At 34.8% G+C, this 12,113-nt stretch overlaps 1 protein-coding gene and 1 pseudogene across 1 annotated transcript; one reads left to right on the top strand and one right to left on the bottom strand.

Moving 5' to 3' along the window:
- LOC112323647 (uncharacterized) overlaps positions 1–12,113 on the bottom strand; it is an 87,956-nt pseudogene that overhangs the window by 20,391 nt on the left and 55,452 nt on the right.
- On the top strand, positions 7,458–8,534 carry LOC127904066 (ribosome-binding factor PSRP1, chloroplastic-like). Its single transcript, XM_052445759.1, has 2 exons — positions 7,458–7,730; positions 8,245–8,534. The coding sequence occupies exons 1-2, from the start codon at positions 7,596–7,598 to the stop codon at positions 8,368–8,370; spliced, it is 261 nt and encodes an 86-aa protein (XP_052301719.1). The 5' UTR covers positions 7,458–7,595; the 3' UTR covers positions 8,371–8,534.

The raw sequence follows: 12,113 nt of genomic DNA, 5'->3' as shown, positions 1-12,113 counted from the left end.
TTTTGTTTCTCTTGTATTTTCTGACAACAATTTCATCATCATTCTCCTCAAATCTCTCCTCTTCTACTCATTTATGTGCTCATCACCAAGCTCTTCCTCTGCTTCAATTCACACTATCCTTTTCCATTCAGAGTTCTCCTTTTTGGTTTGCTAGAAATTATCAATATGATCAATATCCCAAGACAGAGTCATGGAAAGAGGGTACAGACTGCTGCTTGTGGGATGGGGTCACTTGTGACCTGGAAACCGGGCAAGTGACTGAACTGGACCTCTCTTTCAGCATGCTTTACGGAACCCTGCATTCCAATAATTCTCTCTTCTCTCTTCATCATCTTCAAAAGCTCGTCCTCTCTTACAATGATTTCAACTTCTCCAAAATTTCTTCTCAATTTGGTCAGTTTTCCAATTTGATGCATCTTAACCTAACTCATTCAAATTTTGCAGGCCAAGTTCCATCAGAAATCTCTCATCTCTCCAAATTGGTTTTCCTTGATATCTCAAACAAACATCTAAGTCTAGAAACAATCTCTTTTGACAAGATTGTCCAAAACCTAACCAAGCTCAGAGTACTCTACTTGGATTATATAGATATGTCTTTGGTTGCACCTAATTCCTTAACGAATTTGTCCTCTTCTTTGACATTGCTTTCACTTGTGGATTGTGGATTGCAAGGGGAGTTCCCAAGTAACATCTTTCTTCTACCAAACCTTGACTCCCTCATTTTGGCAGACAACGAAGGCCTCACTGGCTCTTTTCCTTCCTCCAATGTGAGTAATGTCCTCTGGCAGTTGGTCCTTTCTGATACAAGAATTTCAGTTCATTTAGAAAATGACTTCATCAGTAAGCTCAAGTCGTTAGAATACATTTGGCTTCGCAATTGTGACATTCGAACGACAAATGTAGCTCTGCTTGGTAATCTCACACAGCTTAGAATGTTAGACCTCTCACATAGTAATTTGAGCGGTGAAATCCCATCATCATTTGAAAACCTTTCAAATCTAGAGAGTCTATATTTATTTAGCAACTTCTTCAATGGGACAATACCATCCTTTTTGTTTGCTCTTCCTTCTTTAGGTTATTTGGACCTTCATAACAATCATTTCATAGGCCATATAAGTGAATTCCAACATAATTCGTTGGAATACCTTGATCTGAGCAATAATCACTTGCATGGTCCTGTCCCAAGCTCAATTTTCAAACAAGAGTATTTGAAAGTCCTTATTCTTGCGTCCAACAATAAATTGTCAGGTGAGATTTCTTATTCTATATGCAAGCTGAAATACCTTGAAATCCTTGACCTGTCCAACAACAGTCTGAGTGGTTCTATTCCACAATGTTTGAGCAACTTCAGCAACACTCTCTCAATTTTGCATTTAGGCATGAACAATCTTCAAGGCACTATCTCTTTAGCATTCTCAGAGGGGAATAGCTTGGGATATCTCATCCTCAATGACAATGAATTGGAAGGGGAAATACCATCATCTATCATCAATTGCACAATGTTGGAAGTTCTTGATCTTGGCAACAATAAGATTAAGGATACATTCCCCCATTTCCTAGAAAGGCTTCCAAAGTTGCAGGTTCTTGTTCTAAAATCCAATAAACTCCAGGGTTTTGTGAAGGATCCGACTACTTATAATTCATTCTCTAAATTACATATTTTTGACATCTCCAGCAATAATTTGAGTGGACCATTACCAACAGGGTTTTTGAATAGTCTTGAAGCAATGATGGCCTCGGATCAAAATAGGATTTACATGACATCAAACAATTACTATGGCTTTGCCGATATTTATGCCTATTCCGTAGAAATGACGTGGAAAGGATCGGAATTTGAGTTTGCAAAAGTTCAAGGTATCCTCAGAGTACTTGATTTGTCAAGTAATAGTTTCACCGGTGAGATTCCAAAATTGATCGGAAAGCTTAAAGGACTCCAACAACTTAACCTCTCTCACAATTACCTTACTGGTCATATCCAATCATCATTAAGAATTTTGAACAATCTAGAATCATTAGATCTATCTTCAAATTTGCTCACCGGAAGGATTCCTATACAGTTGGTAGATCTAACATTTCTCCAAGTCTTAGACCTTTCACATAACCGGCTTGAAGGACCCATACCCAAAGGAAAGCAGTTCAACACGTTTGATCATCGCTCATTCGAAGGAAACTCTGGTTTGTGTGGATTTCCAATGCCAGAAGAATGTAGCAATGGCGAGGCACCACCATTACCACCATCAAACTTTATTGCAGGAGATGATTCAACATTGCTTGAAGATGGGTTTGGATGGAAAGCTGTGGCAATTGGGTATGGATGTGGGTTTATGTTTGGAGTCATAATGGGATATGTTGTGTTTAAAACAAGAAGACCTGCATGGTTTCTGAAAATGGTTGAAGATCAATGGAGTCTTAATGCAAGCAGAACAAAGAAGAATGCTAGTAGAAATGGTGCAAGAAGAAAATAAACAATGCAGTCAGTATCTTCAAAGTTCGTTCTGTAAGCTGTTTCCTTTCAGATTTTGTAAGTATAGAACTATAAGTAATCATAACTACAGTTACATATTGTAGTATTATTTCTATAAAGGTTGTGCCTCAAGTGATACCAAGTGTTATTTTATAGTATTTAATTATGTATAAAATGTTTATGACCAATAACATAAATAAAAATAGAATTTATAAATATTGAAAATTATAGGGACCAATTATGTAAAAATTATAAGTTATAGGGATCAAAAGTGTGGGTGAGTGGCTCTATATTCAAAGAAGAAACAATGAAGCACATTTTTTTTTAATGTAATGTAATTATAATAAAAATTAGGAATAATACTATGTTTGCTAGAAGTTCAATTAAAGCGTTTGTTTCTTTCAAATATTTTTTTAATTCCTTATTACAACCTCTATTTCTACTTTTTTTTTAAATAATAATAAATTGAAAATGGATAAGGTTTTATATTTTTATTATTTAACATACATATTTTTATTAACTTTATATGTTTTAAATATGATTTCTAAAATCTTGAGATTTTATTATCGATTTAATTTTTTAAATTCATTGCAGATCTTATATTAAAATATCATATCTATCTGGCATTGAAATATAAGGTTTGAATTAAAGAAGGAGAGTTTGATTTCTAGCAATTTCAAGTTATATTATTTCAATAAATTTGATTTTATCAAAATAGAAAACTCCATGTTATATTAAAGATAAAGGATGATATAGAGTATTAAAAAGACTTATAATAAATGAGGAGTGATATTAACAAATTATAGATTGCGAATATTAAAACAACAACACAATTATTAAAAAAAACAAAATGATATATATTATTAATTAGTTGAAGGTTGCAGGTGAGAGCTACACTGACAACATTATTAATTTTTATGCGACAAACAACATGCAATATCTTCTCTTTTTTTTTTCAAAATAAATAAATAATATATCATCCACCCTTTATATATATAAAAAAATACTTCACTGTAGAAATGAATAGTTAAGCAGCCAGGCCAAAGGTAACCCAGCAGATGTATTGCGCTAGAAAAGTTAAGAGAAAAGTGGAACCAATAGGATTTTAGCATATATTAAAACACCTTTATATTTTATTATAGCAATATTAAGAAATTTTTTTATTTTAATTTTAATTGCAAACTTTATATTTTTTTTTAATTTCATCCTTTAATATTAGATTTATTACACACTGAACTTCATAATTTATTTTGATTTACTTTCTATGAAATTATTTTAATTTTATGACTCGGGTCGTGAGTTTGAGGGGTTAGCCATGTTGACTCGGGTTATTTTTTTGTTATTTTTAATTATTATTTTTTTCTCAACTTCATCTTTCAATATTGGATTGATTGCGAATTAGACTTCATAATTCTTTTTTGATTTGTTTTTTATTGAGTTATTAAAGTTTCATAACCTATATCACGAGTTTTATAAATTAACTAGGTTGAATTGAGTTTTTTTTATCTTTTTTAATTGAATATTTATTTTTTAATTTTGTCTTTTAACATGGGGTTGATTGAGAATTGAACTTTATATTATTTTTTTTATTTCTATGGAATTATCTTATTCATATGATTTAGATTTGACATATTAACCCGAGTTGACCTAGATTATTTTTTATCTTTTTTTTTTCAATCTAATAATTTAGCATGGGGTTAATTGATAATTGAACTTTATAAGAAAAAAAGTATTTTGTTTAAGGTTATCAAGGTCTTTCACCTAAATCGTGGATTAGACTAGTTGACTCGAGTTTTTTTTTTAATTGAAATTTTTTTCAATATTGAATTAATTAAAAATTAGATTTTATAATTTATTTTGGTTTGTGTTTTATAAGATTATATTGGTCTTATAATCCAAGACATGAGTTTGATCAGGTGACCCAAGTTATGAGTATTTGTGTTATTTTTTACTAGTTTTTCTAAATATCATTCTTAAAATTTTGATTGATTTATAATTGAATTTAATAATTTGTTTTAATATCTTTTTATAAGATTATCTTGATCTCACAACTTAGATTTGATAGATAAACCTGTGTTGAGTTATCTTTTTTTAGTCGAATTTTGTTTTTAAATTTCTTTTAATATTAAATTAATAAAAAATTAAGTTTAATATATATATATATATATATATATATATATATATTAATTACTTCCTATAAAAATATTAGGATTTCATAACTGTGTACGAGTAAAAATTAATAAACATTTCATACCTTTCTCGCATTGAAATGTAAAGATTGATCCTGCTAAGCCACATAGATACATAATCTTATAAAAACCATTATATCTCAAATAAATACATCAATGAGAATAATTAATTAATAGTAATAATTGTTGTCGCTCAAGTAAGATCATAGTTGGTGAGCCATCAATGAGAAGGTGGGCCCCACTTTAAAGACTCTACATGTAAATTAAAGGATAAACCTCATTCTGGACCTTAAACTATATATGCATCTCAATCAAGACCTTGAACAATGTATTTTATCAATTAGATCCAAACTATGCCATATATTTCTCAATTGGGTATTTTTCTCAATTTTTTCTTAAAATTATTTCCATATAATTTTACTGTTTTATCATTTATGCAATGAAACTGGTCTATTAAAGGAAAACTTAACATTAAAATTGAGAGAAAATGGATAGAAGGATCCAATTGAGAAACCTCCGGAATACTTTGGATAGAATTGATGAAATTATTTGTTCTTAAACTTAATTTATAATTATCTTATAGATTTTTGGCTAATGTCTTATGTTTCCCACAAATTGAATGTGGACTTGGCAGATAAAGATTCATCCCGCTTAAAGTGGGGCCCAACTGAATCAATTAGCTGACGTGTCCTTGTCCATTTGTATTGTTAATAGAAACCTCTTTAAAACCCCCTTATTTTCCTTCATGTTCCAGCAATCCAAACAACCCTATAAGAAAATCTGCCAACGGCTTCTCTCTTAGGTTCGTTGCAAACAAGCCATTATCATCAACAACTCCTGCTACTTGACTAGCTTCCTCTTTGGTGAATTCCACAAAGATCAAAGTAGGACAGGCAATTCAGAAACATTGTCATCTTGTACGGGCAGTTGATGTAAGGTTGTGTTTTAGAGGTGGAGAAATGGGGAAAGGCCCAAGGATTAGAAAGGTACCCTTCAAATTATGAATTCAATTTTAGATTTTTTGTGATTTTGGGTTACTGTGTTTACTAAAAGTCATGGGGTGGTGAGGGCAGAGGAAGATGCTGAGAAATCTAAGCAAGTATTGATTTGGTGTCGTCAATTATTCAACAGGTTGAGGAAGATTAAGGACAAGGAATCCGATCATGGTAGACACATGAAAGGATTTAATAAGTTGAAGGTCGGTTAGGAAGCAATGTCAAAAGTGGTGGAGAGTGATGCAGATACAGTTTCACAGCGAAAAGATGACGACAATCTTGATGAGGTAGGGCTCTTTAACATTTTTGTTCGCGGTTTATTATTTATGTTGTCTTAGTTGTTTTATATGCATTTAGTTACTATCCATAGCTTCATATCATCTAATGTAAGTCTTATGTATTCTTGTGAGTTCATTAATATAGACTTGTAGTGAATAGTTCATTAATATCCAACAAGGGCTTTCCCCATTGCACCATTTGGCGATTACTACGGCACATGTAATTTGCAGATGATTTAGCATCATAACTTGTGAACTGTAGCGAATACCTTATCGGTTCTCTTAGCTAGATATTTATGAACTGTTGCAAAAGGAAACCGCATTACCGTCTTCATCTTTCCAAATCATGGCTTGGCACTCAAAGTTCTTCTCTACATCTGGGTGTCAATGTAAAATGAAACTAGAGAAAGGATATTTTCTATTACGTTTAAGTTTGATGCATGCGTTTTGGCTAGTTAAACCATTGGCCACCCGGACATATTGTCGTTGTCTGCCATAGACTATTTATCTCCACCATCTTCAGGTTGTTCGAACAGGTTACTTTGACATGCCACCTCTGACTGTAGATGAAGCAATTGAGCAGCTGGAAAATGTAGATCATGCCTTCTATGGTTTCAGGAATGAAGAAACTGGTACGAATTTATGGTTCTTGCGTCAATTTCTTTGCACTGATCCTCTATGTTCTGTTATGTAGGCGCTAAACTGGTGGATGCTTAATTTGAGATGATATTAATATTGTCTACTAAAAACAAGCTGGAGGTATGGTCTCATTATACCTAAAGAAAATGGCAGTGCAGGACAATTAGAGCTGTTGGTGGTGGAACCAGCTAGAGAACCATCACTAGTAGAATAACCAGGCCATGCAAAAGAGGATCCTTTCATGAAATAGATTAGAAAACCCACTTGTCCCATTATCATCAACAATTCCTACTACTTCACTGGCTTCTTCTTTGGTGAATCCCGTAAAGACCCACTCCCCAACAGTGTCCCTCAAGTCCCATTTTTTATGCAAAAATGTGAACTTTATTGAAACTAGAAGGAAAACAAAAACCCTTTTGAGCCATGGTGGCTATTCAATGAAGATGTCATGGAATGGTCCTCTCTGTTCTATTAAATTAATCATTCAAGGCAAAAACTTGGCGGTTTTTCTTTTACATTTGCATTTCTGGTTTTTGCTGTCTTTAAACTCTTTAAAGATACAGTTTTTATCTTCTTTTTTTTCTTATTGTTAGAATTGTAAACGTAATATAATGTTTGGATTTTATTTATTTATTTATTTTGCTGTCTAATTTGTGATTGTAACAAATGTTTGGATGTAGCAGTTGACTGATACTGTAAAAGAGCATGTGGAGGACAAAGTAGGAAAGGCAGTTCAAAAATTTAGTCATCTTATAAGGGAAGTTGATGCAAGGTTGTCAGTTAGAGGTGGAGAGTTCGGGAAAGGTCCAAGGATTAGAAAATGTAGGTATCTTTCAAATTATGAATTGGATTTTAGCATATTTTTTATTTGGGTTTGCTTTAAATTTGTCAATTTTTGGATGGGGTGTTTTTATTTGAGGTTACTTTGTTTACTAAGAGGCATGGAGTGGTGAGGGCAGAGGAAGATTCTGAGACAATCTATGCAACTATTGATTTGGTGTCGTCAATTATTCAAAGTAAGTTGAGGAAGATGAAGGAGGAGTCTGATCATGGTAGACACATGAAAGGGCTTAATAGGTTGAAGATTAGGGAGCCAATGCCACAAGTGATGGAGGATGATGCAGATGCAGTTTCACGGAAAGAAGATGATGACTATCTTGATGAGGTATGGCTCTTTAACATTTTTGTTTTACCAAATTGTCGTTGCAGTTTATTATTTATGTTGTCTTAGTTGTTTCATGTGGATTTAGTTAGTATCCGTAGCTTCATATCATCAAATGTAAAGTCTTATGTATTCTTGTGAGTTAATTGATATAAACTTGTCATGAATAGTTCTACTCCCAACAAGGGCTTTCCCCATTGCACCATTTCGTGATTATTACGGCACATGCAATTTGCATATAATTTTTTAGCATTATAACTTGTGAACTATTGCGAATACCATGTCGATTCTCTTAGCTAGATACTTATGGACTGTTGCACAAGGAAAATGTATTACCATCTTCATCTTTCCAAATCATGGCTTGGCGCTCAAATTTCTTCTTTACATCTGGGTGTCAATGTAAAAGATATTTTCTATTACCTTTAAGTTTGATGCATGCTTTTGGCTAGGTAAACCATTGCCCACCTGGACATATTATTCTCGTCTGCCATAGACTCATTATCTACACCATTTTCAGGCTGTTCACACAAAGTACTTTGACATGCCACCTCTGACTGTCGATGAAGCAATTGTGCGGCTGGGAAATGTGGATCATGCCTTCTACGGTTTCGGGCATGCTGAAGGGGAAAGATACAGAATTTGAGATCAAGTGAACTCAAACTAATGAGATGTATTAACATGCTTGTATGAGTTCTTAGTTTATGGAAAATCAGACCCACTATTATGTTGGCGTCCAAACTTACCGGGATGAGAAAAAAGAATTTTGGAATCACTATTCAGTTTATATTAGATCGAAACTTCTGTTCATGTGGTGTCTAGTATTGACCCGTTCCCATGTCCCTTGGATTTTCGCTGTGTTTTCTGTTTAGAAATTCAGCTGTTTTTCCTCTTATGATGTCATTGTTTTTTCCTGCTTTCTCCCCTCATATGATATCATGTTCTGCTTATTCTGTCATGTTAGGTTTTTCAAATTTCTTGCAACTTCTCTTGTTGATTGACAGCTTCCATCCGCGCTCTATTCAATGAATTTGAGCAATGTTGGTCATTTTTGCTTATCCAGATAGTTCAATTCTGCTATTCAAGCGATAGGTTCTGCAATCTCAGTCCCTTTTTTGGTTGGACTTCTTAATATGTGTCCAACTGGGCCAGTCAGTCTTCCCAACTGTATTTACTTGGGTTGAAGACCAGTACACGAGGTCTTATGGCTATGGTTGTGTCAACAAGAGGTTCAACAATGGATAAACACCACTGGGGCAGGGTGTTTCAGTCTCGGGATTGCCATGAACTGAAGATTCACATCTAGAATTGAAGGCTCTAACAGTGGGTTGGATTCACAAGAATGGTATGCTGAGGAGAGGGCAGGGTATATGGCACAAGGGTTATCTAGAATAATCTGCTATAACCTTGTAACTCAGCATTTCTAGGTATGGACAAAGAGAAAGAGAATAGCTAAGAGAGTTTAGAGAAAAACACTTAATAAAAATATATCTTTATCTCAATTTTCTTCTTGTTCTTTGTTCTTGAGATTTTTTTCACTTTGCATTACTGTTTTGATCTTATACAGTCCTATGTGAAATACTATTACTTTGACACTGTTGGACTGAACTCAGTCCAGGCCAAATGCCAAAAGCATGGCCGTAACATGCTGAACAAAGAGGTTAGCAAATAAGCAGAAAGAAAAAGGATACTTCAATGGCTGTCTGATTCAGAGAGAGAGAGAGAGAGAGAGATGACATAGGTGGTCAACTCTTGCTTGCCATGCTTTGATTCAGGCAGAACCTATGTGAAAGACTATTACTTTCACACAGTTTGACTGAACTAGTCCAAGCCAGATGCCAAATGCCAAAAGCATGGTCGTGACATGCTGAACACAGGTTAGTAAATAAGCAGAAAGAAAAAGGACACTTCAATGGGTTCCTGCTATAGTAATCTTTAACTTCCCAACAGCTTTCAGAGGGGCACGCTGTTGGATGCAGTTCTAAAACCACAAGTCCAAACAAACCGAAAGAAAAAGGATACTTCAATCTGTTTGCAGTCTTTGGACAAGTAGATGCAGCAGATTACAATGTTAACTTAGCCATAAAAATGTCACACCAAGAATACTGAATGAGCTACTCTACTGAGTGGAGAATGGTGAGGTTGGCAGATATTTAGATTCATAAGAGATCATAATTTATAAGATCCTATGCTAATTTACTCCACACATGAGAAACTCTGTACCGCGCTCCTCCCTTCTCACCACTGGCTAGATCTTTCTCTCTCCACTGTGAAAAACACCCCAAGCACCCTAAAACACTCATCTGTCTCTACATTACCCATGTTTCTCTCCCTTTTGTTATATGTTTAGTTGATAATTGATGCATTTTGATTAACCCTATCATAACCCATTTTTGGGTTCTTCCAAATTACATTTTTCTTTTCTTAAAAAAAAAAAAAAAAACAGAACACTGAAACAGTGCCGTTTTGAACGGCACTGTTCTCCTTCTTCCCTGCGCATGCAGAGGCAGGGAAGAAGATGATTTTAAATCATTTTTCCTGCTCTCTCACTTCACCCCACTTGTCCAAAAAACCCGCATGACCCATACCCACACAACCATACCCTGCAAGCATTATGGAAGAAAAATGAGACGGAGACCCATGCCCTGCACTTGAACAGGGTATGGCGAACCTCTCCCCCAGCTGCCTATAAATACAGGCGGGGAAGAACAGAATAGGAAGGAGGAAACGAGAGGGGCAAAATTTTGGAGAAGGAGAGAAGGGCAGTGACAGAAAGGGAAGCAAGACGAAAGAAGGGAGAAAGGAATAGAAAACAGAGGCCAGATAGAAGAGAAGAGAAACAAAACAGAACCGAGAGAAAGAAAACCAGGGGAGGAGTAGAAGGGGGGAAGAAGAAGAACCATCGCCGGCCACCTTCAGCCCGGCAGCGCCACCGTTGCTCTTCCTCTCCACAGCCACCAGTAGCGCCGAGCAGAGAAACAGAGGAAGATAGCAAAAACAGAAAAAACAACAGAGCAAAAAACACAAAAAAAGAAGAAGAAAAGGGGCGAACACCACCCCTGCCGCCTCCTTTGCCGCCAGCAGTCGCCACCGCTCCAGGTAACTTTCTCCCCTCCCCTGCTGTTTTTTGTTCATTTTCATTTGCATGCAGAACGTGAGTAATTCACGTTCTGCAGCAAATGAAACTTAATTACCTAGTTACTGTGTTATGCACAGTAACTAGCTAATTAAGTTTGGTTGGTTACTATGCGCAGCACAGTAACCAGCCCTTTTAGTTCTTTTGGGCTGGAACATCAGCTCAGTCCACGTAGCTGGGCTGAGTCCAGCCCTGTAACACAGGCCCAGCCCCCATAATTAGGCCGGGTCAGGCCCAGTTCATTTCTTTTTTTCTTGTTTTAAAATATATATATATTCGAAGAAATTGCGATTTCCCTGCATATTTGTTTTACGCCATTTTGATTGATATCGATCTGTATTTTTTATCATAAAGATGCAAATCCGGTATTAAAATACCTGGTTTTCGTCAAAACTTTGAAAACATAAAAAAAAGAATTTTTTTTTGTGCATACGGCCAAATCTCTCAAAGCTAAAAAATCATATTGTATTTTTATACAACAAAGAAAACTTTAATATATATATATATATATATATATATATATATATATTATATTTTAGCATGCATTTTGGTTTTAATAACCAGTTTATTAAAGTCATGAGAACTTGGCCAATATTTCAAAAAATCAAAAAAAAAATATTTTCTTTTATTTAATATCAGGGATTATGAATTTATACGTAAAACGTATTCCTGATATAAAAAATGATAGTTCTTTTGTTGACATTAGGATGGTTAGGTTTTATCACAATAAGATAAGGATCTCCTTATTAAGGAGGACTTTTCTTAAACCATAGACAGACCAACAATTAGAAATATGATACAAACATAACATATATCAGACAATAAAACAATGCAGCTTACTTTAGGTAGGGCGTATTTGGGGTGCTAATACCTTCCCTTTACGCAACCAGTCTCCGTATTTGATCTCTGAGACCAGTTAGGGTTCCTAATGACCAAAATACTAGGTAGTGACTCCCATCCAATTTTTCCACTAATAAAAGACAAGAACTCCTTGTCTTCCCATATTTGCCGGAATAGATACACATATAGGAGTGAGGGTGGACGATCGCCGCGACGCCGCACAGGTGAGACAAACCCTAAGATATTAATAAATTAGAATTGTGTTTTGTTATGTTGTTTGACAGAATGTCTATAATTTAAGAATATTATGCTTTCATGGTGGTATCATTGTCAATACTGACAATGGTATCACTTATAATGGAAGAAGCCAAGAATTTCTAACTACTATAAGAGACATGTCCCTTAACGAATTA

This window comes from Populus trichocarpa, chromosome 12 (genome assembly GCF_000002775.5).
Source record: "Populus trichocarpa isolate Nisqually-1 chromosome 12, P.trichocarpa_v4.1, whole genome shotgun sequence".
In the NCBI taxonomy this organism is placed as follows: Eukaryota; Viridiplantae; Streptophyta; class Magnoliopsida; order Malpighiales; family Salicaceae; genus Populus; species Populus trichocarpa.
This window is presented reverse-complemented; position numbering and strand designations above follow the sequence as displayed.

Bases quoted from the DNA above. Each gene is read 5' to 3' on its own strand.
- LOC127904066 (XM_052445759.1), top strand. From the start codon at position 7,596: ATGAAGGAGGAGTCTGATCATGGTAGACACATGAAAGGGCTTAATAGG. The intron at 7,731-8,244 runs GTATGGCTCTTT...CACCATTTTCAG, and splicing joins ATGATGACTATCTTGATGAG to GCTGTTCACACAAAGTACTT.